Source organism: Rhizophagus irregularis, chromosome 31, assembly GCF_026210795.1.
Source record: "Rhizophagus irregularis chromosome 31, complete sequence".
Lineage (NCBI taxonomy): Eukaryota > Fungi > Glomeromycota > Glomeromycetes > Glomerales > Glomeraceae > Rhizophagus > Rhizophagus irregularis.
Genome location: NC_089459.1, coordinates 2416654 through 2443276, shown reverse-complemented (window position 1 = coordinate 2443276; position 26623 = coordinate 2416654). Strand labels below are relative to the sequence as shown.

At 24.6% G+C, this 26623-nt stretch overlaps 5 protein-coding genes across 5 annotated transcripts; 2 read left to right on the top strand and 3 right to left on the bottom strand.

Annotated features, from left to right (window-relative positions):
• Window positions 1-1855: 1855 nt before the first annotated feature.
• Window positions 1856-2653, bottom strand: OCT59_022653 (uncharacterized protein; the record flags this gene model as incomplete). The annotated part of the gene is made up of 1 exon (XM_025310418.1): window positions 1856-2653. One exon carries the CDS (start codon window positions 2651-2653, stop codon window positions 1856-1858), a length of 798 nt encoding a protein of 265 aa, XP_025182632.1.
• A 1361-nt stretch (window positions 2654-4014) lies between these two features.
• OCT59_022652 (uncharacterized protein) lies at window positions 4015-4995 on the bottom strand (the record flags this gene model as incomplete). Its single annotated transcript, XM_025325152.1, has 1 exon — window positions 4015-4995. The coding sequence occupies one exon, from the start codon at window positions 4993-4995 to the stop codon at window positions 4015-4017; it is 981 nt and encodes a 326-aa protein (XP_025182630.1).
• Window positions 4996-9318: 4323 nt separating this feature from the next.
• Window positions 9319-10266, top strand: OCT59_022651 (uncharacterized protein; the record flags this gene model as incomplete). The annotated part of the gene is made up of 4 exons (XM_066144912.1): window positions 9319-9364; window positions 9458-9508; window positions 10002-10078; window positions 10165-10266. 4 exons carry the CDS (start codon window positions 9319-9321, stop codon window positions 10264-10266), a joined length of 276 nt encoding a protein of 91 aa, XP_066006328.1.
• A 4513-nt stretch (window positions 10267-14779) lies between these two features.
• On the top strand, window positions 14780-16500 carry OCT59_022650 (uncharacterized protein). The gene is made up of 5 exons (XM_025315519.2): window positions 14780-14857; window positions 14930-15014; window positions 15135-15591; window positions 15682-15704; window positions 15804-16500. The coding sequence occupies exons 1-5, from the start codon at window positions 14798-14800 to the stop codon at window positions 16115-16117; spliced, it is 939 nt and encodes a 312-aa protein (XP_025182627.1). The 5' UTR covers window positions 14780-14797; the 3' UTR covers window positions 16118-16500.
• A 2097-nt stretch (window positions 16501-18597) lies between these two features.
• On the bottom strand, window positions 18598-20956 carry OCT59_022649 (uncharacterized protein). Its single transcript, XM_025315518.2, has one exon. It carries the CDS (start codon window positions 20140-20142, stop codon window positions 18787-18789), a length of 1356 nt encoding a protein of 451 aa, XP_025182626.1. The 5' UTR covers window positions 20143-20956; the 3' UTR covers window positions 18598-18786.
• Between the last annotated feature and the right edge of the window lie 5667 nt (window positions 20957-26623).

Genomic DNA, 26623 nt, shown 5'->3' with positions numbered 1-26623 from the left:
CTAAAACCCATTTCACAGAAGCAATTTCGTCGAAGAGATATTTCACCAAAGTGCCATTTCCTGAAAGACATTTTGCCGACATTTCGCCAAAGATATAGAATTCTTAAGCAATATACATTGTATCAAGTCATGTTTGTTTATTTTTTTAATTAAAGGAAATTCGGTCCTAAGTTCAAAAAAAGATCATATCCAATAATTTTTCGAAACCAGTGAAAATAAAATAGTTTAAAGAGAATTTGTTCTTCGGGCATTTTTATTTTTTTTGTATCAAATGGTTAATGATTAAGGAAATATGTCAATCACCAACATTTTAAATGTCCTTCAATGAAATGGGGAAAGGGATTCGGCGAAATATCCTTTCGGAGAAACTTCCCTTCGACAAGATGGACTTCAGCGAAACGTACCGTGACCCAATTGAGATATACCGTACTTTCCTGACTTAAATCATGATTTAAATCAAATCAATTCTACGGCAAAAAACTTTCATGGAATTTATTATAATTAATCTTTGTAACATCACAATAAATTTCGGTGAAAAATATGAAATGGTTAATGATTATTTTATATATGGAATCAAAACATTTCGTTATTTAGTTATTTGTAAAAATTATTTGTGTATTTGTATTATTTATTATCAAATTAATTTATAATTTCGTAAATCAATTTTCAGAGAATATCCAGTTGGGAAAATGTCTTCAGAATATTATTCATGTCTGTCATGTCGGAAAATAATATATCGATACCTTATATTGTCGACTAGGTTTTGAAAATTTTTTATGCCATTGATCGAATCGTTAACGATTCAACGACATATTGACTGATATATATAACGATCAGGCTGGACAGAACTTAAAGGCAAAGATTCGTCAAATTAATGTTCATCCGGAATATCTCTTTTCAAGCAATCGTTGTCGGGCAAGAATTGCGTCCATCATCGATGGTTCTATAGAGAATGTATTGATATATTCTAACAATAAATTACGGTTAAAAGTTTTCGACATGTTAAAATTAGATCGTGAATTACTGCAACTTATATACCATATCTTTTATTAGCTAGTGGAAGTCTTCAATTACTGGTTTTGTTCCGGCTCGCTTATTAAAGAGAAATGTGCATTAAAATTTTATTCGCGAAGAAATATATCGTAGATGTAAGTATATCAATTTTATTCGAAATTAAACACTTATTCTCGGCTACCTAATTCCGTAAGTATAGTTAGTATAGTTATTCGTGCAAGATTGATTCCAAATCCAATTGCAAAAATGATATAAACACAATTTGTGCGATAATGTATCAATTTATTGACATGATTATACTATTTTTTTTTAATTATTTTTTTTTCCCTTTTTTTCCTTTTTTTTGAATTTTTTTTTTACATTTTTTTTTTAACTACGTTTTTTTCTCCGCCTTTTTTTTTGACAAATAATCTAATCTTAAAATTTACAATGTTAATTAATTACATAAAGATAACCTAAATGTTTAAATGATTGCAATTTGTCCGCCAATATCTTATTGCCTTAATCTTGCAAGAAGGTGAAAATATATATATTATATAGAAGTATATATTACTAAAATTAAAACTATAAATTTTATGTTAATTTTGTCTACAATTAAAAATCTTAAAATTTAAATCCTTATTATATTATCTTAAAGTTGAAACTTATTATTCTATACGACTTTACCATAGTATGTGATTTCACAAAAACTATAGCCTACAGCTAGACTATTAATAATATAGAATAAAAAGTTAGGGTAACAAATAAAAAAATATATAAATCATATAACTGCGGTGTTGAACACTGCGGTGTGAAATATAATTTTTGATTCTATAATATAAAAAATATTATAGGTCTTATTTCAAAAAAAACAAAAATTCAAAAAATTATATAAAAAACTACTCTTATTTCTTTCATCCTTCTCCTTTTGATTTTTACTATACACTGTAAAAGTAGTATTTTCTTTTGATTCCATTTCTATAATATATTCGCGAGCTAACTTATTATTCTCTTTTGATTTTAAAGTATAGTCGCGAATTAACCCATTATTTTTTTTTGATTTTATAGTATATTCGCGAGCTAACTTATTATTTTCTTTTGATTCCATTTCTATAATATATTCGCGAGCTAACTTATTATTCTCTTTTGATTTTAAAGTATAGTCGCGAATTAACCCATTATTTTCTTTTGATTTTATAGTATATTCGCGAGCTAACTTATTATTTTCTTTTGATTCCATTTCTACAATAATATAGTCGCGAATTGACTTATCATTTTCTTTTGATTTTATATTATTATGGTTGTAAGTTGATTTATTATTTTTATTTGATTCTACAAGATATTTGTATATTGACTGGTAATATTCTTTAGTTTCTTTTGATTCTTCACTAAATAATTTACTAACAAGTACTTTTAGTTTTGGGTCATTTGGAACATTAAGATATTCCGAATGTGAATAAAATACTGTGCAGTAAAAATTATACAAATGAAGTTTTTTGCGCGGGTTTATAGTGTTTATAGGAAGAGGGCGTTGTCTCATTAATTCTTTTAGAACTTCAATTCGATCCTCGACTTGATTTTGACGGGAAATGCATATTTTCGAAAGGATCAAAACCAAGATAACGAGAATCAATAAGTTGAAGTTGGAGCAACTAATCATTGTGAGAAAATAATAAGAAAGATTCATTGTAAGATGTTTTACTACCTTTGAAATTTGAAAGAAAAGGAGATATATTTTTTTTTTTTATGGAAAAGTGTAAAAGCTTTGATAAACTTTATATTCTTTCAAATGATTTATTTTTGGAAGGAAAAAATTCAAAGATTAAATAAGAATTTGCAAAACAAAATTAATCCATTTTAGTAAAGTAAAGAGCATTGATAATAGAATAATCACAATTAACTTTTTATTTAAATAAACAAAGAATTTGGGGATTTATTTTATTGTAATATATTATAATCAAAATTTTTTCGTTTAACATAGTTATTCCGTGATTTATTAGGAAGAAATTTATAAAATTATACATTTTAGAGTTCTCATGACCAAAAAATATTACAAATTTCCCCAAAAATAATCACAAGATTTTACATTTATTATTGTTTATCCAATCTTTTTTTCAATCTTTTCAAGCTATTTTCCCCAAGTATTGTCATTTTTAATACATTCTATTCCCCAAAATATGATGATGAAAAAAAAAATTAAAATTTTTTATTGTTTATCCAAATCTTCCAAGAGATTTCCCCCAAGAATTTCTCTCCCGAATACATATAATATATAATCACCTTTCCATGTGATAATCTCAAAAGAAATTGTATTTTCAATTAGACAAAGATTTTCGTCATTGTAATAATCAACCAATACTATTTTCCCCATTTTTCCGACATTAAATTCACTTTGTTTATTTCATTTCATTAAGAATGTCAATTAAACACTATTGGTTTAAATTTAGAGTAATTACCCAAAATAGCGAACAAATGACGAATTTTCGCTTTAAATTCAGATTGGTTATTAATCTATGATCATTTGGAATGGAATATGATCACACATACTAAAATTTTACTTGTGAATTAATTTGACAAAATTTGATTCGAACATTGGCTTAAAATTAAGTAAAATTATTTTAAAGTAATCATACAAATAGAGAAATTTTATATTTTAAATATGTAATCAATTTAGAATGAACTTTGATCACGCATTCTATTTTTATTTTATGCACAAATTTTTTTAATTTATTTCGCCTCAATTACTGAGATCTTCGAGGACGATCTTAGAAATATTTATGTGGCGATCACACTTTTGTTCAAACTTCAATAAACAAATATAATATTTACTTTTGTTTTTTTTTTAAAAAAAAATGGACATTTATTTGAATTTATTGAACAAAAAAAAATTGAAAAAAAAAATGATACAACAAAAAAAATGATACAACAAAAAAATAATAAGTTAAAGGTATATAAATAAATTACAAGAAATTAAAGTGAAAAAAATATAAATATTATGTAAATATTAAAAATAAAATATTATTATTGAGTCAAAAAAAAATTCTCTTCGATTGAATTTTCAACGATTGATTCTGGTCCCAATTTCAGGTAATTATTGAAGTCATTTGTGAACGATCCATATGGTTTTGATTCTCCCGTCCAGCAGGAATCGTGAACATCATTTGTGGACGCATCATTGTCTAGTTTTATATAACTCATGATCAATCCATTGTCATCATTATTTGATTTTATATTCAAGGAGTCGTTATCAATGATTGGTTCATTATTATCATTGTCTGATTTACAAAACATTTGCTTTAATTGATCATTAAGTGTTTTCTTAAATTGACCCGAAAGTTCTTTAAAATGACTTTTCACTTCTTTTGGTTGTATACTCCAAAGATAGCTAGCAATCTTTGAGTGTTCCTGCATACTAAAGTTGTATCCTAATGATCTTAAAAGTTCATTAAGTTGTTTTCTAAAAATAATAAAGCCATTTCCTCCATTCTTTGTAGTCATATCCTTAATTGTTTTACGGCTCATGTTTTCATTACGATTGTTTTTTATATAGCTCTCTACTCGATCATTATGTACTTTTTTTATCTTTTCTGAAAGTTCTTTATAGAACTCTTTTACTTGGTCTGGTTCACTACCCCATAATGATCCAGCTAGAGGAGAAAGTTGCTGCATAGTAATACGTTCTCCTAATATTTCCAGATGTTTATTGAGTATTTTTCGGTAAACCATAAAACCATTCCCTTTGTTCATTTTACTCATGTCTTTGATTTTCTTATTTTTTTCATTTTCGGAGACATATTCCTCCACGTTTATGAATGGCGGAAATTTTGGTCTGAAGTATTCGAAAATTAAATGATTAAAGTAATCACCATACAAGGCTTGAGCGTACGAAGGATCAATATGAAGTCTATTGAAATCACAGGGCACATTGTTATGTATCAAATAATGTAAAAAACATTCATTTTGTAAAGGGTTTTCTTGATTAATTTGACTTTGACTTTCCATCTTTACTATCCTTGCTTAATAGGTCGAATGGATCAAAGAAAAAATGATGATTATTGAAAAAGAAATCTCTTTCAAAAAGCGTTCATTATATATAAATCCTAAAATAAATGAAAGAATATCTGATTTACAATGTTAATCTTAATTGATAATGTAATGTAATCGAGGAATCCATATATATATTAGTTGTTTAACCAAATTAAATTACAATTTTGAAAGGATTATTCTGAATGATTTCGTGTAACATAAATCACATCCAATCGTTCATTTTGTCTTTCATAAAATTTCCTAATGGGATAACTCTATCCTTAATTTTTGACAGAAATCGCTTTGTTAATTTTTCATTTTAAAAACAAACAAACAGATTAGAGGTCCCTTTTTTTGTGTTACACCAATTGTTAATGGGCTTCCTCATACGTATTAGGTATTACGATTTAATAAAATTATAAAACAATCTACTATAAAAAATTAAATAAAGTTGAAATTGAAAGTAAAAAAAAAAAAGATTGTAATAAATAATTATTCTCTATTCCCACTTATCCTTATCAAACAACAAAGAAAGCAAATCATTAATTTTTCTTCCCCACTAGGTTGCACACAAAAACATCCCCCCTAATCCCCTTCCTTCAGCATGCATTGTAAATCATTTAATTACACAAAAAAACATGAGATCAAAAAAATACACACTATCTTCTATTATTATTTTGTTTTATTTACGCAATTTTTTTTTTTTTTTGACATTGTTTCCATTTTTCCATTATAAATAAGAAAAAAAGATTTATCGAATCTTTTATCTGGAAAAAAAGTAAATCCGATCATTTAAATAGCGAGAGATGGTCATATAAAAATTCTTCGGTAAATGATTCGTACGGCCGATGTCTTATAGTTTTATAGTACACAATATATCCGGGGACAATGAATAATAATCTAGAAATTTTTCACATGGTCAGATCTTGTTCAATAATTCAATCCCTTTTTTGTGCTAATTATGAACTTTAAAATTTTTTTTTTTTTCATGAATATCATAATTTAAGGAAAAAATGTAAAGTTAAATTTTGTAATGTCTAAATAAAGTTTTAATTTAAATAATACAGTAAAAACATTACCATTTTAGAAGAAAAAGGAAATAAACTAATGATTACTAATTATTATTTTTAATTAAAGTAATCAAAAATTTTCATAATAGACATTATTATTTAAAGACATTCCAAACATTTCAAACTTTATTTATGTAGTAGCACATTATTTATGATTAGTCGTGCCTTTTTACCCTTTATTGATAGGACAATCATTTTACCATTTTAATTCATATGAAAAATTTCCGGATAAATACAAACTATTGCTTACAACATTTCTAGAAATATTATATAATTATTATATATATATATAATTAGAGATTTTTTTTCTGTTTCTTTCATTTTACGAAAGTTCTTTTTTTTCAAAAAAAAAAATTATCTTATATTTTTTTTACTTCAGTAACTCTTTACGCATCCAATTAAATACATTTTTTCATGGTGTTACTATTAAAAAGTCACTTTATATATATCTTAAACTAAAAAGAATAATATATTATCTGATGATTCTGATCCCATCATAGTTATTGGATTGGGAAAAGAGATATCGGTCGACCGATATCTCGAGTTATAGTTCAGTCATTAGGAATACCGCGGTGACCAATAGAATCAATGTTACTAACAACGTTTTCAACATTGGATTTCTCATGAAAATATCGGTCATTAAAATCCGCATATTCCGAACAATAATATGTATTATAATCTCTTGATGTACGAACAAAAAAAATAGGTGACCAATCATTGGTTTAAATATTTAGCGAGAAAAACATATTCATCGATGCATGGATGATTATTCTTGGATTAACTATGACACTAGATTAGTTTGATGGTATTCAAATGCGCTGGCGCGCATGTAATCATCTGTCATATCTCAACCATCTATAACGTAGTGACTTACCTGATTTATTCATTATATTAATTATAAGCAAGAAGACCATACTTTCTTCTCGTTTAGCTGTAAAAATACATAAAGCATTGATAGATCTTATGAAAAGACTTGGAAAAAAAAAATTCTAATGTACATTAAATCACTAGAGTATATTAACAATGCTGGAATGTTAATATTAAAGAAGATGGGGACAGCAGCAGTAGATAATCCTTATGGCGAAAGTAATCGAAAAAGCAAGTTTGCTAGCAAAACGATAGTGTGCACGTGTGAATTTAACATAGGGTAGTTTGGATGAAAATATTGAACACTTTGTTAGACATTAATAATCATTTAACTATCCATAACGTAGTATGAAATGACCACTTGTATGTTTTATTGGTTATATTAATTATAAGCAAGAACTTCTCATTTAGTTGTAAACGCACATAAAGCGCTGATAGATCGAGTTTTTCCTATATTAAATCACTAGTGGGTTACACATGCAAGTCATATGAAGACTTCTATTCTGTCTTCATGGCGACCGGGTGAGTAATAAATAGGAATCTACTTATAGAAAGGGGTTAGAGTATATTACCTATAGAGAAGCTGGTTCCATCACAAAATTACATGATGCAAACAATGCTGCTGGCATGTTAATGTTAAAGAAGATGTGGGACAGCAGTAGATAATCCTTATTGCGAAAGTAATCGAAAAAGTTTAACTATGTTGTTATTTGGTAGAAGGGTGTTGGTCAATTACCCTGTAAAAAAAGTCAATCCTTTTTTTATATTCCATCTTTTTTTTTCCGTAGAAGGCTGGCTCATATTTCCGGAATTAATAACCTTATATCACGGAATTTATCGAATTATTTACATTTTCCGTGAATGGGTCCGTGAAAGGCTTATCTTTACAGAAATAACGAATTAAAATTTTTAGAGTTAAACATTTAATCGAAAAACCTTTACAACACCACTGCGACTATAGTGAACAGCCAGCAGATGGTAGTGCTCAATTTGATTACAATATAAGAGCCAAGGCCAAAGTTATTTTATCGAAGGTTGACTATTAAAATCTTTCTCGAGAAGAACTTACTCTTGATGATTTCTCGATTCAAGTTTGTTATCACTAAGGGTGAGTTTAAATTGATGTGAATTTCTTAATTATGTGAATTTCTTAATTATTTGAATTTCTTAATTATTTGAATTTCTTAATTATGTGAATTTCTTAATTACCCAACTTTTTATTGATTTTATTTATTCTTTTTAATTTTTTGCTCTTTAGGTTAAAATGATTTATAAATGTTTTGGAAAGGTCGTGTTTGTTGAACGTATAGTACCGTTATGCTTGGGTACCGTGATGATTGGATAACTAAATCTTTAATAATTCGTGAGTCAAATTGCATGTAATTTCTTTATAGTATTAACTGGTTGACACTCAATTATCTGCCCTAATTAATTAACCATCTTACTTGTTTATCACAGAAATATTTTGTTATTTTTCCCAAATTTCGAAAATTCGTCCCTTTTTGCAATTGATTCAAACATTACTGAACTAGTTTATCACAGAAACATTTTGTTACTTTTCCCAAATTTCAAAAATTCGTCCCTTTTTGCAATTGATTCAAACATTACTGAACTAGTTTATCACAGAAATATTTTGTTATTTTTCCCAAATTTCGAAAATTCGTCCCTTTTTGCAATTGATTCAAACATTACTGAACTAGTTTATCACAGAAATATTTTGTTATTTTTCCCAAATTTCGAAAATTCGTCCCTTTTTGCAATTGATTCAAACATTACTGAACTAGTTTATCACAGAAATATTTTGTTATTTTTCCCAAATTTCGAAAATTCGTCCCTTTTTGCAATTGATTCAAACATTACTGAACTTGTTTATCACAGAAACATTTTGTTATTTTTCCCAAATTCAAAAATTCGTCCCTTTTTGCAATTGATTTAAACATTACTGAACTTGTTTATCACAGAAACATTCGTAATTTTCTCAAATTTCAAAAATTCAATAATAAAGTCCTTTATGCAATAACATATTGAACTTGTTAACACAGAAACATTCGTAATTTCCCCAATTTTAAAAATGCAATAATAAAGTCTCTTTTTGCAATTGATTCAACATTACATAATAATAAAGAATGAAAAGAAAGTAACAAAGGGGAGGTAGAAGAAGTGGAAGATTTAATCATAAGCATGATGATGGGCAATTGATGAACTGTAATTAAATAGCCTGGTTATAGCATTAAGTAGTGACAAATACATTATAATTAGAAATATATAATTGACAACAAAAAAAAAAAAAAAATCAATAATTGCAAGTTATTATAGTACAGGTAAGTAGCTTGTGACAAATGTATTATAGTTAAAAATATAAATGACAACAAAAAAAAAATCAATAATTGCAAGTTATTATGGTACAGGTAAGAAAGTAGCTTTGATGCTGCAATTCATCGAATGTTCTAAACGATTTCTAATTATACATATTTTTTAACGCATTAAATTTTATACATAAGGATACAAAAGAATCAAGAATGAATTTCTGGATAGTGACTTTCCAAAAAGAGGTAAATTATTAATTTTTAATCACGAGATGTTGTTCGTAAAATTGGATCAACTAAAAAATATTCATAATATTTTGGTTAAAAGAAAGAAAGAAGGTACATAAAATTCTAGATATAATAATTCTAAAATACCTTTAATGGACATTTTTGATATACTTCACTCGAAATATGATAGCTATCTGTTCCATCAGGCCTTCAATTTTGAATAAAAAAAAAGGAATCAATTATATCGCACTTATTAATTAGACACTATAGTTCACCCTTTTTATAACGAAAATTATAGTGAATTTATAATAAAAATTCGGTATAACTAGAGTTATAGTAAGGGTGAGCCGTATCATATAATGATTATGAACTCACCATTTTATTTGAACAAAAACATCATCAGAATCATTCTCGGTCTCACGTACAACATTCAAAATAGTCGCATGATTTTCCCAATTATTGTGAGTATATAGTGCAAAATACTGATTTGTCCTTTCAATTTCTTCACTAGCAGGTTGTAACCATTGGGGAATATCAATAGTGATTTCATTGGAATCATTCGTGGAAACGTCACTATCACTGACAACGGTATTATTATCATCATTCGAGCCATTTGTTTCTTTAATAATGGTTAAATCAAGTTCTTGCTTTTTATTAACATTATTTTTCTTAAGAGATTTACGACCTCTACGATTTCGATTGGCACTATTTTTACGAGGGCGACCTCTGCGTTTAACGATATTTTTCTTATTTATCCAATAATTTCTGATCAATGATGGTGCGTTTCTTTTTTTTAAAAAAAAATTGTATTATCAGATATATTTATTTTAATTAATTCATTAAATCAAATTTTTCATAAGATAAAAAATCTTACGTGTCTTCCTCATCGATCCAACTATTCTCTTCATCACCAAAATCCTTCCATTTAAGCAAATATTCCATACCTCCCTTAAAAATATAGGTACATATGAAAGAAATGTTATGAAATAACGATAATTCGATTATCTTTACTTACATTTGATTTTGTTTTATGATCGATAATAGCCTCAACTTCAAAAAATATAGTTTCAAGTGTTCTATTATCTATGGTCATTTTTATTCGAAAGAATTTTTTGAGAGATATATAATTGATTTGGGAGAGAGATAATTATTTTGTGGGATATATAGTGGGATATATATAATTGAAACGAGAGTAAAAGTGATCAGTAAAAAAATCATTTTTGAAAAAAATCATTTTTTTTTTTAAAAAAAAAGTATAAATCATTTGAAAAATAGATAAACAGATCATTATAATAAAATAGATCATATAATAAAATAGACCATTAGAATAAAATGAGTCATTAGAATAAAATAGATCATTAGAATAAAATAAGTCATTAGAATAAAGTAGATCAATAGATTATTAGAATAAAATAAGTCATTAGAATAAAATAAGTCATTAGAGTTAAATAGATCATTAGAATATAAATCATTAAAATAGATCATTGGATTATGAGAGTCCATTGGAAAGTTAAAATATCAGTTTATTAAACTTCCTGTATACAAAATTATTTGTAACTACACGTCATCAGTTTCATCAGTTTCATCAGATGTAAAAGCGAATATTTCATGATTTTCATCACTTTTTTGACACAATTAATCACCTGATCACTTGTAGAAGATCAAAAAAAAACACGTGAATGATTTGAATGATTAGGAGAAAAGAAGCATCGTCTAAATCATGTGGAAAATAAAGTCTTGGCAAACTGTTCTAAATATAAAAAATATGACAAACCTTTGTCTTGGACTCTTGGCACTTACGAAAATTGATCGTAATTCGTTTAAAAAAAAAAATTCAATATCTTAAAATATTTTTTTTTGTTATGACAATAAATAAATGATGATTTACTGAAATTATCGATAAATCACTTTTCTCTGTGTAAGAACTTTTATACAGTACATTAATTATAATTACTAAAATATCCGGGGGAATAGATTATCCATCATATATCACAATTATCACAAGTGATTATCGTAAAAATTAATGGGAACGGATAATCCGAGATCCGAAAATATTTCAGAATCAAGGACCCTTGATTAAATTAATATTTATTGTACTGTAAAGTATTATATATATATTATTACACATACATATATTATATATACATTTACATTTACATTTACATTACACATTTACACATACAATAATACAAGAATTAGCTTAAGTCATTGTAAATCATTGTCGATTTTAGTTAATAATTTTGACTTAATAATGTTGAACAAATTTTCATAAAAAAAAAAAATTTTTTTTTCAATATTTACCCTGTTACATATTATTATAATAATTTACAAATAAGATGATTATTTTCTCTAAAAAGACTTTTCTTTCTTTTAATCATGAGATCATGTTTTATTATTAATTATTATTTGAAATCGGTTCATTTATAATTTACGTTAGATTAGAAATTATTTTACATGCATAACCTTTAGCATATCGTAATAATATATATGAACTTTCTTGTGTGTTTTCTCTTACAAAAATATAGTTATAATAAGAACATTTTGGTTTATTGGCGTATTTAATGTTTACCTTTTAATTTGCCTTTAAAAGATCTTTTAGATGAATAAAATAAGAATTAAATTACCCAATTAACGATATTTTTAACGGAGAGGAAAAAGGTTTATAATTATGACATTTACGGAGGTACTTTAGTTATTATAACATGTGCCCTGAAACCCTAATCTTAATAAAGCTAATTCATCTGTAGATCCGATCAATTTAATTTCCAAAAGGAAAATGTTATTTCCCAATTTTTTTTTTTGTTTAAAGGGAGTGAAAAATATCACGTGTTGTTAATTTGAAAAGAGAAAGGGGAGGGAAAATTTTTAAACTTTATTATAATCAAATTGAACTAAGGATAATTGATTCTCTTCCGATTTACCAGAGATCAATGTAATATATTTTTTATTTGTTTTTTATTTCTTTTTTTTTTTAAAAAAAAATATATTAAAATATATATTAAGTGAATTCCTTTATTTTCTAAAGAAAATTCAAGAACCGAGTTATCGTAGTACCATAATTTAAACAAATAATCGATTTGAAAGAGATAAGGGATTATAATTGGATATTGTTTTATGAAACCTAAACGCGAAAGGTTCCTTGACCCTTTTTTTTTATCTTATATAAACATAAGATATACTATAATAAGTAATTCGGCTTTAGAAGATCCCGAATTTACCTTCTTTTCCCGATTTTTTCATATAATATGGACAATCATAATGACGCGTAAATTTTATTATTATATATTTAAAATATTTAAATTAAATTGAATACTTTCTTTTATCTTAATTTATAATACGATGATTTTTTTTATTAAATTAGCGTTGTGAAACATTATAAAATGACATCTTTTTAAAGTCCGATAAAGCGGATTTACGCCCGTCAAATATTTTTAAAAATGGTTTAAAAAAAATGTTTCATAAACAAATCCTTTGCTATTAGTATAATTACAAACCTGTTTAAAAAAAATGTAACCAATAAAAATATTGATAATAATGATCATTGTTTTATTATTATAATGAGATATAATTTAATTAAGATTTTAATTTGTCATAACGTTTCAATCGTTTCATGATTTGTTCCTTTTTTTTTCCTTTATTTTGTTTGGCGTTTCATTTTATAATAAAATCAATAACTTTATTAGGAAAATAATTTTTCAAGAAATAAAAAAAAAGAGAGAAAGAAGAGAAATCATTTAACCAATAATTTTATTACATCCTATGTCATAATACGGCAAGCACGATGAGTCAAGCACGATGAACATGATACAAATAAAAAAAGCATTAAAATAATTGGGTACCCGGAAGGAAGTTCTTTTTTGGCGCAGTAGAATTCACGCGTACATAATATACAAATTATACATAATACTTTGTACTTCCTTCCAAGCCACAAATAATAAATTACCTGTTACAATATAAATCTATTTATTTGTTGTTTTTGTGTAAGCTTATATAAAAATTAATTTAGCAGGAGAACCTGTATTTAATAAAAGTTAAACTTTAAATGAATGTTAAAAAACTTTAAAAAAATAAAAAAATAAAAAAAAATAAATTTAAAAAAAAAATAAAAAAAAAAATAAAAAGAAAAAATTTATTTGTTTATTCCCGTTAATGGCAGCCACTCAACATTCGGGGCACACTTGTTAATGTAATTCATATATATGTTATATGTACGAAAGATTATTATTATTTACTATTTATATTAAAGATTTTCATTATCTGTTATATATTTCGCTACATTAAAAAAAATTTAAAATTTGTACAAAACTTTCTCCCTAAAAAATATTTAAAGTTATTACCCGAATATATAAAAACTTTTTAGTTGACCATTCACATAAATTTTGATCTTGATTCGTTTTCCTTTGAATGATTATAATTTGGTATAATTTTCTGTTGTAAAAAAAAAAAATTTACCTAAAATATATTAATTTGTGATGATGGATTTACAATCTATTCAATCTATTCCAATTTTTAAATAAAAAATGGTCACCAGATAGAATTACAAATTTTAATTCAACAATAAAAAAACTGGTATTTAAAACCCGCGTTTTGTAGGGTAATTTATTAAATAAGAAAATCGGTAATTTATTAATATAATTTTGATTCATGAAATTTTTCATAATCAAATTTTACTTTTAAATTCAACCAATCAAATTAAAAAATCAAATTAAATTTTTTTTTAACGGATACTTTATAAGGTAAATTTTTTCTTTTTAAAAAAAAATTCACTTATAAAGTAATTATCAACAAATATTATTAAACAATGTACGTTTTTAATCGGAATTCGGATTATTTTTTAAAGATTTTAAACTAATTTCCTTTGTTTAATTGTAATTTTTTTTTTATTATTTCTTTGTTTCAAGAAAAGATCATTATTATACAAAGAAACAACTAGACAATTTTCGATAATCTAAAATAAATCGGGTTTCTTTGTGTGATTAATCAAGTAAGAATGTATGTGTATGCGCTGCGGCAAAATCACTTGATAAACATCTGCGCCACTCTATTCCCAGCCCATTCCCACACTATAACTCCTTTAAATTTGATTCGTTTAATAAATAAAATTTATTTATCCAATAATAAAATTCATAATGAGTAAGCAATATTCCCTTTTAAAGTAAAATGTGAAAAGATCATCGTGAAAAAAAGAAGAAAAAATTTTTTTTTTTTCTAAATAAAAAAAATCTTTCTTTTTTTAAATTATATTTTATTTATATATTTATATATCTTTTTTTTTTTTTTTTTTTTTTTTCTTTTTATTTTGAAATTATGCCGAAATTTCAAGTTGATGTAAATAAAGCCGTTGGACATCAATATCCACCTCAAAAGGTATTAATTAAAGTTATAATCTCTGGAATTATTTAATCATTTGATTGATCACTACAGGTTTAATATTTACAGGTTTCATTTAATAAACGGGATCTTATTTTGTACGCTTTATCAATCGGAGTTAAAGAAGATGAATTTAAATATCTTTATGAACTAGGTTTGATTAATTTTGAATTACTAAATTTAATTTAATTATAATTGGACAATTTTTGATTAGGCGTTAATTAAACTTTTTATAAACTTTTTTATAAACTTTATAAACCTTTATAAACTTTAGATAAGAATTTTACACCGTTTCCGACTTATCCCGTTGTATTATTTCTTAAAGGTGACTCACCAGATGTAAATTTATTCGCTGAAACTATAAATATTAGTGGACCAACACCAGGATTACCTGATATGGATCCAAATAGAATAGTCCATGGAGAACAAAAAATTGAAATTTTAAATCAATTACCTACATCCGGAGAATTTGAATTACGTAGTAAACTTAGTGGAGTATATGATAAAGGAAAAGGAATATTATTAGAACGTACATATACTTTAGTTGATCCAAAGATTGATAAAGAATATTGTGTACTAACTACTCAAAGTTTTGTTGTTGGCTATGGTGGATTTGGTGGTTCAAAAGGCCAAAAAAGTCCTAGTTATAAGCCACCTAAAGATAAAAAACCTGATGTTGTCGATGTTTGTTCAACTAGTAAAAATCAAGCTATACTATATCGATTATCTGGGTGAGTATGAACTTAATTACAGTAATTACTGATTAATCTATTTAATCTATTAATAAGTTAATAAGTTTTAAACTTTATTGATGATTATAGTGATTATAATCCACTTCACATAGGTAAAGTACATGAGTGTTCTATAATTATATTTATTCATTATTATTATATAAGTATATTATAATAAACCTTTATTAATCCTTTTAATAAACCTTTATTAGATCCAAAAGTCGCGCCAAAATTAGGATTTGAAAGACCTATATTACATGGATTATGTTCATATGGGATTGCAGCTCATGCAATAATTAAACATCTTGCTAATAATAATCCTGAATTATTGAAAAGTATATCAGTTAGATTTACAGCTCCTGTATTTCCTGGAGATACTTTGGAAACTCTTATGTGGAAAGTACCTAGTGAAAAATCGGATGAAATTAATGTTATTTTTATTACTAAAGCTAAAGAAAGAGATTCTATAGTTTTAGGTAATGGTCTTGCTATATTAAAAAATGATAAAATTAATGCTAAATTGTAAAAAAAAAAAAAAAAAAAAATTTGAAAAAAAAATTGGTTAGTAAATTATCATTATGTACATGCATCTATATATATATATATGTATATGTATGTATATATATATATTATAAATGATATCCTTTTATATATATATATATATATATATATATCTTCTTTTCTTCTTTTTCTCTTCTTTTTTGAATTTATGAATAAAGGAAGTTGATTTAAAGAAATATTCAAAAAACGTAATGATGCGTCAAGTTACACACAGGTATCTTTCACATCACTCGCAGAAGTACACCTGGTAATCCTCATTCAAATTTCCATATAAAGCACTATTATTGTAAGAATCAACTAAACCAAATTAATAAATAAAATATCAAATCAAATCATTTAGGGTATTTTAATAATAAAGTACTTTTTACAGTGTGAATACATTGTGTAAATTAAAGAAATTAATTGTGCAACTTGTGTTTTTGTTTTGATATGTTGAGGAATATTAGTTATTAAAAAATTGAGTGATATTTAAAAGAAAAATGATTATGAAACGTTTGAAAGGATTCATTTTACACATTTTTACACATTTTTACACACTGAAAAAAAATAAACATTGATCAATGAAAATATAAAGTAAATAAAGTTTGGAACCTTAAATTATTATTCAAAAGGCGCAGCTGGGATATTAGTGACGTGACTCAGGATATAAAGATTTCTTTGATACTTTCTTTTTTGGATTGTACAATAAATTTCCTAATTAAGGATTTTAACGGCATTTTCCGTCAAACGAAGAAATACATTCAAAACAATATTATTCAAATTTCTTATTGTTTAAAAAAAAAAAAAATTTTTTTATTTCACTTTGATGATTTTCTAGTCATCATGAATTACGTGATTAATCTGATTATAATCTCCAAATACTAAAAAATCTTTTTTAAAATCTTTGAAATCTTTTTTGATAAATTATTATATAATATCTTTTTTATAATTATTATAATTTTGTATATCGATAATTTAATATATTATTTATTTTTTTTATGGCATTTATCTTTTGAAGATATCTTTTTATAAATAAATTACCTTAAATTGTATAGTTTTGAAGATTTATAACGAATAACGGAAATTCCGATTACGTAAATAGATTTGATCGTTTTATTATATTATATTTATATATTTATTAAAAGATTATTCACGAAACTTAATATAAAAACATTTGATAATTGGTAAATAAATATATCCTTTTCTGTTACTCGACAAAGAAAACCAAAATATTTAGATCTTTTTTTTCTCATTTTAAACTCCGGTTTTATTTCTAGTTTTGATTCATATTTACAGTATTTAAAATTTACCTTTCATGGAAATAACATAATAAAACTCATAAAAACAAACATTAAATAACAAGTTTATTTATTTTTTTTTCCTACTTCTTTCGATTTTTTTTTTTCTCAAAAATAAAAAATAAAAATACACCACAGAAAGAATAACATTCGTTGTACCAACTTAATTCCTTAAATGGATTAAAAAGGGAAAAGTCATTAGAATAAATTATAGTGTTACATGTTGAAACATGCGACTACATTAAATTCCCGATTGGATATTGATAAAAAAAAAATTTCCCAATTAAAGATAATTTGTGATTTACTATAATTTCTATTAATATTATTATTATAATGATTTGTTTATATCAAAAGGTTATAAAATAGAATAAATATTAGGTAATTCAATATAATATAATATATATTACCATGTTTAATCGGAAATCTGGAGTAATAATTTTACCCGTTTTATTATTTGAGATTAATCTTTAAAAAATTTATCTTTTCAATCTAGAAAAAAATATATATATATATATATATATTTTTTTTTTGATAGATCAATAATAGATCAGTAGATAAAAAAAGTTTATCACGTGTTACAAATGATCTGACGTAATAAAATATCGTTTATCGGTTGGATTCTTAAAAAAGTGGTGTGAACGATGTGGGAAATGTGTCAATTTATTAAAGTTTACGGGGGGAACATTTATTTGGTAAATCAAAATGGGATTGGTTTGTAATTAAGGTTTTTTCTTCTTTTAATGATTTACAATTTATTATTATTAGTCTTGTAAAAAATTTAATTTTCAATAAGGAACTTTTTTTTTTTTTTTTTTTTTTTACAAACGTTCAAATAATTATTGCTTTTTATTATTTTTTCGATTTTATACATTTTATACAATGTTTTCTTTTTTAATTTTATTATTTTGTATATTATTTGTTTCTCAGATTTTCTCAGGTAATATAAAGAAGAAGAAGAAAGAAAAAAAAATATGTAATATATATTATATATATATATTTAGAAAATAAAAATAAAAACGTGATAAAAAAAAATATTAGAGATCCATAATTAATAATTCTCTAAGGATGAATGAAAATGATATTACCATCTTATATGTACAATAATTATCTAAAAAATGCCAAAAAAGAGAAAAAAAAATAAAAAAAATAAAAAAATTTTTTTTTTTATTTATTATTATTATTATTATTATTCAAAATAAACTCTAAAAATGAAACCATTTATGCCAAATTTATTTATGTAATAATAAGTGATAAGAAAACCTTAAAGGGGAGTAAATAAAAGGTCAAAAATTTGCGCCAAATTAAACTTTAACTAAAATTGTACAGCCCTTATACTCCGAAAATTCCGAATTTCTTTTTAGATCCATTTTACTTGCATAAAAAATTCCCAAAGTTTACTTGCTTTATTGACATCTATTCTAAGAAGTTTTTGAGCATCACTTTTACGGAATGGTAAAGATTTTTGTATATATCTTCGAGCTGATGAAACTAAAGTATTCTTTGCTGTCAAGTATTGAACAGGTGTAAGTCGAAGTGTTGAAGCCACAATTGCTTCTTTTGGATGTAAAGAATTGTAATGTGGAAGATGTAAAATCGATAAAGGTTGTCCTTTCCAGTTTATTCTTGGATTTGCTTTATTTAATAATTCTGTTGTGAGACCTAATTTATCAATACTTTTTATTAATTCATCAAATTGCATTGGAGGCGGAGGTGGAATACGAAGTGGTTTAATTTCCCCTGTAGTTGTTGAAACAGGATTAAAAGTTGTTTCTAATAAGCCACGATCTGCCATTACTCTTGCAAGACTATTTCCTTTACGTTTTCTTTCTGAAACATGATTTTTTGATCTCTTTGTTTTTGTTTTTCTTTGTTTTTTAGATGTTAATCTTGGACTATTTGGTGGCGAAGAGTCAGATGATGAAAAATCTCCAAAGAATAATGAATTTGTTGAATTGGAATTTGTTGGTGGATCATCACTTTTTAAAAGTGATGTTGGATCCGCTTTAAATGGTGTAAAAACATCAACTTTAAGAGTTATTCCTGGTGAAGATTTTGATGGTGCTTTTTTTGGATATGGATTTTTTCTAGAACGATTTCTTTTATTTTTTTTATCTGTAATCATTTTATGTTGACTTGTTTGTTGCGCCGTTGTTGTATTATTTGGCGTCGTAATGATCACACGACCTTTGTTATGACTGGAGGATTGATTTAATGAAGAACTGTTTTTATCATTTGTACTACCCATGATGTCGGGGACAGCGGGTACTTCTCCTGTAGTTAACGCAGAAACCGCAGTTGATACATCAAAGAATTTTTTATTTGACGAAACAGTTGATTTATTTTTTTCTTCTTCGGAAGCTTTAATTAATGTTAAAATTTCTATTGGTGCTTCACAAATTCTCATTCTATATTTATTACGAGGTATTGAAGAAGTAATAGAATGAGAGTTTGATGATGAAGTTTCTTGAGTGACAGTAATTTTTGGTAAATTATTTACTTCTTCTTGTTGTTGTTGTTGCTGTTGTTGCTCTTGTTGTTGTTGTTGCGGTTCATTTGGTCCTCTTTCAAGAGGATTATTATTTAAATCATCATTTTTATTCGATTGAGTCATTTCTCTAGTTAAAGGACATGGATTTGGAGAAAGAGGAGGTGAAATAGGTGGAATTGGTTTTACCTCCAAGAAATTTGAGCCTTGCATATATTGTGAAGACATAATCTTTTTTTTTTTTTTTTACGGAGAAAAAAAAAATTTTTTTTTCCTCAATTAATTAATATATATATATATATGTAATTTTTTTTTTTTTTTTTTTTGTGAAATTTGTGAAATTGGGGCTTAAAAAAATTTTTTTTTTTCAAGAATAATCTCCTGTCTTTTTTTTTTTTTTATAAAAAAAAAAACTGTTGTTTATATAGTAAATGAATTCGGAATGATTATAATGTACTCCGATAAAAATAAAACTAAAATCGGATTTCAAGGAAAATAGTTTTTAATTGTTTTGGTTTTATGTTTTACTAAATATGTTAACTATGTAAAGAAACTTTATTTTAATTCTTTTTTAACAAAAAAAAAAAAAAAAAAGGTAAGAAAAGTTTTTTTTTTTTAATAATTTACAATAATGACGATAAATTCGAAGAAGAAAATAAATTTTTTCTTTATGAAAAAAAAATAAAGAATTGATAAGATATATCGATATTAAAGAGGGGGTTAAAAAAGGAGGAAAAAAAATAATTTATTTGTTTTTTTTCAAAAAAAAAAAAAATTTTATATATATTTTTTTTTAAAAAAAAAACGTGGTCAGGTTACTAAGCTCTTTAAATATAAATACTTTTTTTTCAAGTAATTAAATAAAAAAAAAAATGGATAATTTAGTTCCGATTTTATATAATGATATCATAAATAATTATATATATTGGATTGAAATAATAATAATAAAAAAAAAATTTTTTTTTATTGTACTCCCCTTCCCCCTTACAATAAAAAATTTAAATTAAGTATTGCTAAAATGAATAACAAAAAAAAAATGTTCCAGCGAAGAAACAATTCAGAAGGAAAAAAAATGTTTTAAAAAAAAAATATTTTTTTTTTTTTTTTTGAGTTGAATGGAAATTTAGCTAGTGCTAATCTGCAACATAAATAAAGTAATTTTCTATATCAAGTCGATTTTATTTAATTTTATTATATATATTTATTTTATATTACTCATTCAATTTCTAAATATATTACTTATTGTAAAAAAATTATTTTTTAAAATAAATTTATTTATATTGTGGTCATTTTAAAAAAAAAAGATGGTTTTGACGATTCATGTCATGTTTAAAATAATATTATTATCACTTATTATAATTTTACTAAATCCATATGATTGAAATCATTTGTAATAATAAACATGAAATTATTAAAATGCCAATAACTCCTCAAAGTATTGTTTGTGTTTATAAATGATTATTATAATTTATACATTCCGTAACAATTATTAAAACGTAATAAAAAAAAAAAGGTTTTCAAAAAAAAATTTATCATTCAAGTAAAAAAAAATATTTGGTTAATTAAAAAAGAATATTTTTGTGAATCGGTTTTTATCATTCTAATTAGTAAATTATTTCATTACAATGGTTTATTCGAATTTTGAAATAATTTCAAGAATTTACCAGGGAATTCTTGGTTTTTTCAAGTTTTTGAGTCGTTCTAATTCTAAATTTCTATGTTATAAATAGATCGTCCATTTTTGGTTGCTCAATGCGTTATAAGAAAGCACAACATGTAATTACCTCTTGATTGTTAAAGAAATTCTATTTTCTTAAAGAGAAAAAAGAGAAAAAAGAGAAAAAAAAATAAAAAAATAAAAAAAATAGAAAAAATAAATAAAAAAAAAATTAAAAAAATTGTAACATTTTTTTTTTTTTGAATTGTTAACTTTTGTTAACTTTTAAAGGGTTTCAATTAAATTTTTTTTTTTATTCTTATTTATTTTTTTATTTATTTATTTATTTATTTTTTTTTAAAATTTTTTTTTTTAAAAAAAAGATTGTTAATTAAGTTTCTTTTTTTTGTTCCCTCATACATTATCACCTGCTTGATTTGTAATTATTATGCCAATTCGAAGATCTGGATGATTTCTTGGCTATATATAATTTAAAAATGTAAGCCCCCTCTTTTTTTCAAAAAATCAAACATGATTTTTTAAATTAAATTAAATAAAATTATTCAAATTTAATGATGTCATAATAATAATTAAAAATTTAAATTGCAACTGGCAATCACCGAAATTCGATATTTCTAAATCCAATGATAAATCGTAACGAAACAATAAGCCACAAAAATTTCTGGTTTTATAAGTTACATAAAAATTGCCATTTTTCCATAGAAAGTAACGAATGTCTTATCACTACTACGCACAGGCGCAATGACCAAAGAAGCCTTATATTTTTTTAATAAACGAAAAAAAAAAAATATTCATGCGAACGAAATCATCTTTCTTTTATTTTCATGTAATAATAATTATAAGCATAGAAATACTTTTTGTTTTATTGAGGTTCCTTGAAATTATTCAGGGGATGGATATTTTAATCGGCCCATCATTTCATTCAACAAATAATTTCTAGGGAAAAGTGATTAGCCGTATTTATTATTTAATTTCGGAAATATCAATTATTTTTTTATATGCAATGTTATGCAAAGGAACATATAACGCCGTTGAAAAAAAAATTACAATAATCTCGTCATTAATTTATTCAAATGGCGCAGTAATTTTTTTATGATTTTTTTTTCGTTAACTGCGCCGGAGCCATTAAAAGTATGCAGTTCCATCACGCAATCACACTACGTGTCACATTACGCATCACCGGACATTTTTTTTTTTTAGTTTATATACCAAAAGTGGTAACCAATGCTTTGATTTCCATATGGTCTTTCATATGGTTTGCTTATTATTTACCAAACTATTCGTTTTCAAATAGGAATAAATAACACAATCAACTACATCAATTAACAATTACTCCCACATTTAATTCATTTCAAGTTCTTTTAATCTTTTTAATCTTTTTTAAATCTCCCCAACTTCATATAATAAAAACTTTATACACAAAAAAAAAAATACTACATCTTCAAAATGTAATAAACCTTTTTTGGTTGATCTAGTTAACTTTATTTATCAATGATTAGTAATTTTTGAGTAATGTTACTAATTGATAAGAAAAAATTATGCAATTTTATAATCATCGAATCTTTTTTATTGAAATTACTTCTTTTTGAACAAGGAAAATATATAATTAAATGATCATCGTAACACCATTTAAGTAAATGCTGTTGATTTCTGTGATTTCTGTGATTTCTGTGTGAATGTTGCATTATTATACTTAAATATGCATATTCATTTTTCTTTTTTTTAACCAAAAGGCGAATTAAGAAATTCATTTTTCTTTGTATTATCATCCACGAACCAACCCCATCTGTCCTCCCCATGAAAAAAAAAAATTCATTACATTAGAATGAACGAAAGGTTCAAAATTTTTTTAAATCGGATTACATGATATATAGGTCACATGTTATAAAAATATTTTGTAAACAAGTTAAAAAAGTTCATCAATATGACCCTATTAAAATGCGCCAAACCGCCTTCGTACAGGGAGAAAAAAATCTATTGCAAAATGATGATATCACTTTGAAAAACCTAATTTCACGTGATTAAAAGATTTTCAACAATTTTATCCCTAAATCAAATTACCGTTGTTGTTTATTAGGTTATGCATTTTTCTTTTATTCTGTTTGGAAGATATTTTAGGAAGTAGTTCGGTCACACATTTCATGCGTCTATAAAGAATATAAAGGAACGTGGCATTAAGGGAACTCAATAATAAAATTATTATTAGATCCTGGTACTCTTCCTAATTCGCCCAATACAAAAATGTGGTATGACTTTAAATAAACTTGCTATTCGATCAACAAAATTTTAATTTTATATAATTTGGATGCATTTATTATTCTCACGCCATTATAGCATTGTTACTGCGGTACATTAAATGCTTTTTAATTGGTACAAATTTTAGGTTTTACAAAAAAAAAGTAAACGGTTTGAGTTATATAATCATGTTTTTTTTGTTTTTGTTTGTGTCAATGGTACAACTTTTATTTAAGAATAAACTTTGCAAATTAGTTCCTGTTTAATATATATTTATAACGTATATAACGAAGATTAGTATGTTATTTTAATGTTATTTCAAACTATTTGAACCGAATCAACGAAGATTACTATTATTCAATGTTAAATGCTATTAATGATATTGACCGAATCAACGAAGATTTTATTAACCGAAGATATTATAATTTATTTAACTATTTGAACCAAATCAAATAAATCAATATATAATTATGAATCGTGTACACTATTGATTCAATTACTTTCGAAATAATACAAAAAAAAAACATTTCCTAATTTGGAAGTATCCGATAAATATTTTTTTTTTTTCGCGTCTACATTCGTCTATATTTATGTCAAATTAAAACATTTTTGATAAGATTTGTACATAATCGTTATTCGTTGGTCTTTCGTCAATTCAAAAAAGGTCCTATTAAAACTGAGCTTACAAAGCAGGTAGTTCTGGAGACTACTAATAATAATAATTATTTCGTGTACTTTGTGATGCGATTTTTTTTTTTAAAAAAAAAGATTATCTGTTTTCAAACCATATTCAAAATAATAATAAAATAATACATTCAAATGCATGAATATTTTTTTTTAAAAAAAAGAGATTATTAAAAATTGTTTTGAAAAATACATAAAATACATGTAAACATACGTAATTATAAGCAGGAGTTATTGTTGATGATCTGATTTTATCGATCTTTTTCACTGTTTTATTATTATTATTATTATTATTTTTTGATGGTAAATCACAATAGAAATAATGTTGCACATCAATTTGTATCATACAGAAAATGTTTTACTGTTTACACATTCTATTCGTATAAGAAAAACAATTTTAATTTTTGTTTACATGGCGTGCGTTTCTTTTAAAGAATGTAACAGGGGACATATCATTCATAATATCTCACTAAATATTATTATTAAATTTAAATTTTAAAAAAAAAATTTATATATTTTTTTTTCTTTTAGTAATTTTGGTAATCAAAAAGAGCGAATAATTACTATAAAAAAGATTGTGAGACTTTTTTCCGTCATTCAACCATTTAAATCGAACCAATCTAATAAAAAGAAAAAATTTTTTTTTCTCATTTTAATTTTTCCCGCAAATGAAAAAATATTTACAAAATTAGTCAGTGATCTTCAACATTTCAATTTTTTTTTTTGTTGTTATACAATCGTGGAGGACATCAATTGTAAAAATATGGTTATTATAATTAAAAAGATATATTTGGACCCTTACATAAAAAAATATAACCTTTTTTATATCTTCAATGAGGAATTTATAGGTTTTATTTACGAAATTTTTTTTTATCATTCGCTTTTTTTTTCTGTACGGAATTTTAAAAAAGAATGAACGCATTTTTGGTTATATTAGATTTATTCAATTTTAATAAGACGACGCCGTTATGCATAAATAGTAATTATTATTACACTTTTTTTTTTTTTTTTTCTGACGCATGTATTAAAAAATGTCTTTATTGTAAGTAAAAGGCTTTTTTAACTTCTTCAATAGAAAGAAAGAATGAAAAAAGATAAGATAAAAAAAATAGAATAAAAATTAGTCAAATGATAATAATAATAATATAAATAAAATGGGAATCAAAAGGAAATAAAACCTTTTGTAATACATTTATGGAATACATTTGCCACCTTTTCACCGCCACCCTTTTTTCTTTTTTATTTCTATTTTTTAAAAAAAAAAATTTTTTTTTAAAAAAATAATAACCCTGGATCGGATTCTAACCTTAATCATTATAATAAAAAAAAAAACTTATATATATTAAGATACTAGATATTTATCTTGTTTCAAAAAAAAAAATAAAAATAATAAATTCGGTTGTTTTTTATTATATTACTATTATTATTTAATAATATGGACAAGTTTTTTCTTTAACCAATTAAATTTTAGAAAATTAAGTTTATTTTACAATGATGAATCATAGTAAAAAAAAAAAAAATGTACTAATTTAAAAATCAAAATATTACGAAAACAAACATTTTTTTCATTCTCCTTATAAATAACTATAATAATAGCTATAATAATAATTTTATTAACTAAAAAGAGTTTGAAAAATAAACAAATTTTCTCTTTAAGAAAATAAAAAAATGCAAAATGCAAATATATTTCTCGTACGATATAAAAATATGTTGTTGTTACTTGACTCGATTAAACCATAATAATAATATTTTTTTTTTCAATGATAAGAGGAACGGATGAAACGTATCTCAATAATAAAAAAAGCCCCTCGGGACTTTTTAAAACCCGATAAAGAAGAGTGTATATTTATGGTATTTAATACACTTATAAGGAATAAAAGGGAAGGGTGGCGCATTTTAACACATTAACACATTTGAATCATATGATTTACCTGCTGCACTCATTAGAACCACTAGCCAATGTCGTTTAACACTCTTTGTCAAACTTTGTCAATTTGTCAAACGGAATAAAATTTACCGAGTAAAAAATAAAAAAATACACGTTTTACCTTTTGATCGATAATTATTTACACCAAAAAAAAAAGTAACTTTAAAAAAAAAAGATGATATAAG